This window comes from Oratosquilla oratoria, chromosome 38 (assembly GCF_046742065.1).
Source record: "Oratosquilla oratoria isolate Oo_2021 chromosome 38, ASM4674206v1, whole genome shotgun sequence".
In the NCBI taxonomy this organism is placed as follows: domain Eukaryota; kingdom Metazoa; phylum Arthropoda; class Malacostraca; order Stomatopoda; family Squillidae; genus Oratosquilla; species Oratosquilla oratoria.
Window position 1 is genome coordinate 36658696 of NC_134814.1, and position 2314 is coordinate 36661009.

The 2314-nt window shown below is 39.4% G+C and overlaps 1 protein-coding gene across 1 annotated transcript; it reads left to right on the forward strand.

Annotated features, from left to right (window-relative positions):
• The first annotated feature begins 956 nt into the window (after positions 1–956).
• On the forward strand, positions 957–1742 carry LOC143019892 (uncharacterized). Its single transcript, XM_076175869.1, has one exon. It carries the CDS (start codon positions 957–959, stop codon positions 1740–1742), a length of 786 nt encoding a protein of 261 aa, XP_076031984.1.
• Positions 1743–2314: the final 572 nt, after the last annotated feature.

The following is a 2314-nucleotide window of genomic DNA, read 5'->3' on the forward strand; positions in this document are numbered from 1 at the left end:
GATACACAAATTCAGATGTAACACACATAAAAAAATATCCTAGACAAATGGTACACAAAAGAAGATAACCCGACATCTAACAACAAAAAGTTCATCAAGTTATATTACAAGAATCACATGTCAACAGAATACAAGACAGACGAAAAGATATTAAAAGAAATCATAAACAAGAACATACAGACAACAGATCCCGGAAAACAAATCCAACTCATCATCTATTACAATACTAAGAAAACAGCCCATTTGATTATCCGTAACCAACCCACAATCACAAAAACACCATTACAATAAGACCACTTTGTATACCAATACAAATGCAATAGTGAGGCGTGTGGATCTCACACCTACATTGGTATGACAACAATACAATTAACACGACCGCCTAATATGCTACCTGTCCAACGGATCAATCAAGTCACACTATACTCTCTTCCCACAACAAAACATTAACAAGAAAAGACCTAGACAATAATACAACAATCATAGACAGGGAATCGGATCCCCGACGGCTACTGTTCCTGGAAGCCATATACATACAAAATAACCATCCTAACATCAACATCCAGATCGAAGCCCTGCGCGTCTTACCATCCATGAAAAGACTGAACACAGAGAAACCCTATGATCCTTACTCCAAGTATAAATAAGACATACAAAGACCCTGCACATCAGATCGCCCAGAAGATGGAACCAGGAAGTTCCGAAACGTCGGCAACAATAGGAGAATTATTAAGATACATCAAATCAGAAGATAAAAAGATTGTGCGTTGTATTGAAGCAACACTTCGGCTATGACTTCCTGCTTGAACGTTGGTTCCATGGTAATTTCTCCTCTTTCAAGAGGAAACTACAGAAGCAGCATAATAGACCAGGAACACATCCAGGCGGCGAAACATCTAGTATCCGATCCTGAAATCACCATTAGGAAAGCTGATAAAACAGCCTCCTAGGTCCTCATGTACACTGCTGAATATCTCAGCAAAATAGATACAATCCTCAGCGAAAGCAAATTCAAAAGAATCACAAAAGATCCCACTGAATCGCTAAAGAGGAAAATCAATAAACTAATTTCGACTAACAATGCTGCAAGTAATTCAATCAAGTTTAATAAGCTTACTGTTCATAGTATGGATTATTGCTATGGCAACGTCAAGACTCATAAGCCCGGAAACAAATTAAGACCAATAATATCACAAATTCCGACACCAACTTATAACATTGCCAAGAAACTGTGTACTCTCCTAACCCCTTACATTCCCGATACCTATAGCCTCCAAGCTTCTTCAGATTTTCTTGATATTCTGAAGTCCAACAACGCTAAAGGAGTTTCCGCATCGCTTGATATCGAACCCCACTTTACCAACGTCCCTGTAGACCGCACTATTAACTACATTATTGATAGAATATGCCACAATGAAGCCACCCCGAACCTTAACATCCCTGAACAAGTGCTCAGCAAACTACTAGAGTGTTGTACCAAAGAATCCCCTTTCATCTGCTCACAAGGAAACAAATATTGCCAAATTGACGGCGTTGCTATGGGCTCTCCATTAGGTCTTCTAATGGCCAATTTCTTTATGGGATGCGTAGAGGAAGAAGTTTTTAAGGCCACTAAGAAACTAGACATATACTGCCGATATGTAGATGACATATTCATCAAGGCCAAGACTAGAGCAGAAGTAGAACAACTCCGACTTCACCTCCAGCAAACATCAGAGCTTAACGTATTAAACACCATATGAGGACAGAGCCTTTATTTGTACAACGTTTTGCTTATTACAGCTTTTTCAAGTACCTGTAATAAGCGAAACTTCGTACAAATAAAGGCTCCGTCCTCATATGGAGTTTAACCCGTCAGTCTTGTCGGCAACTACCACTTTCATAAAAATCAGAGATTAACTTCACCATAGAGGACAGTGTTGAAGGTACTATCCAATTCCTGGACATACTCGTCAAACAACAAAACGAGTCTTTCAATACCAGCGTTTACACCAAACCTACAGACACCGGACATTGCCTCAATGGAAATAGTAAGTGCCCACAGCGCTATAAGGACGCCACCATCGGTGCCTACATTAGAAGAGCCTTAACACACTGCAGCTCCTGGAATCAAGTACACTACGAGATAGAACGCTCCACCCAGGTATTGATTAATAACGGTTTCACCGAAAAGTATATAAGACGTCAGACTTCTAAGATCATTGATAACTGGAAAAAGAACGGTAACAGCAACCAACATAAAGAGAATAATAATAAAATAAACCTATACTATAAAGCCACTTTTTCCACTGCTTACAAGGAAGAAGAAAGAATT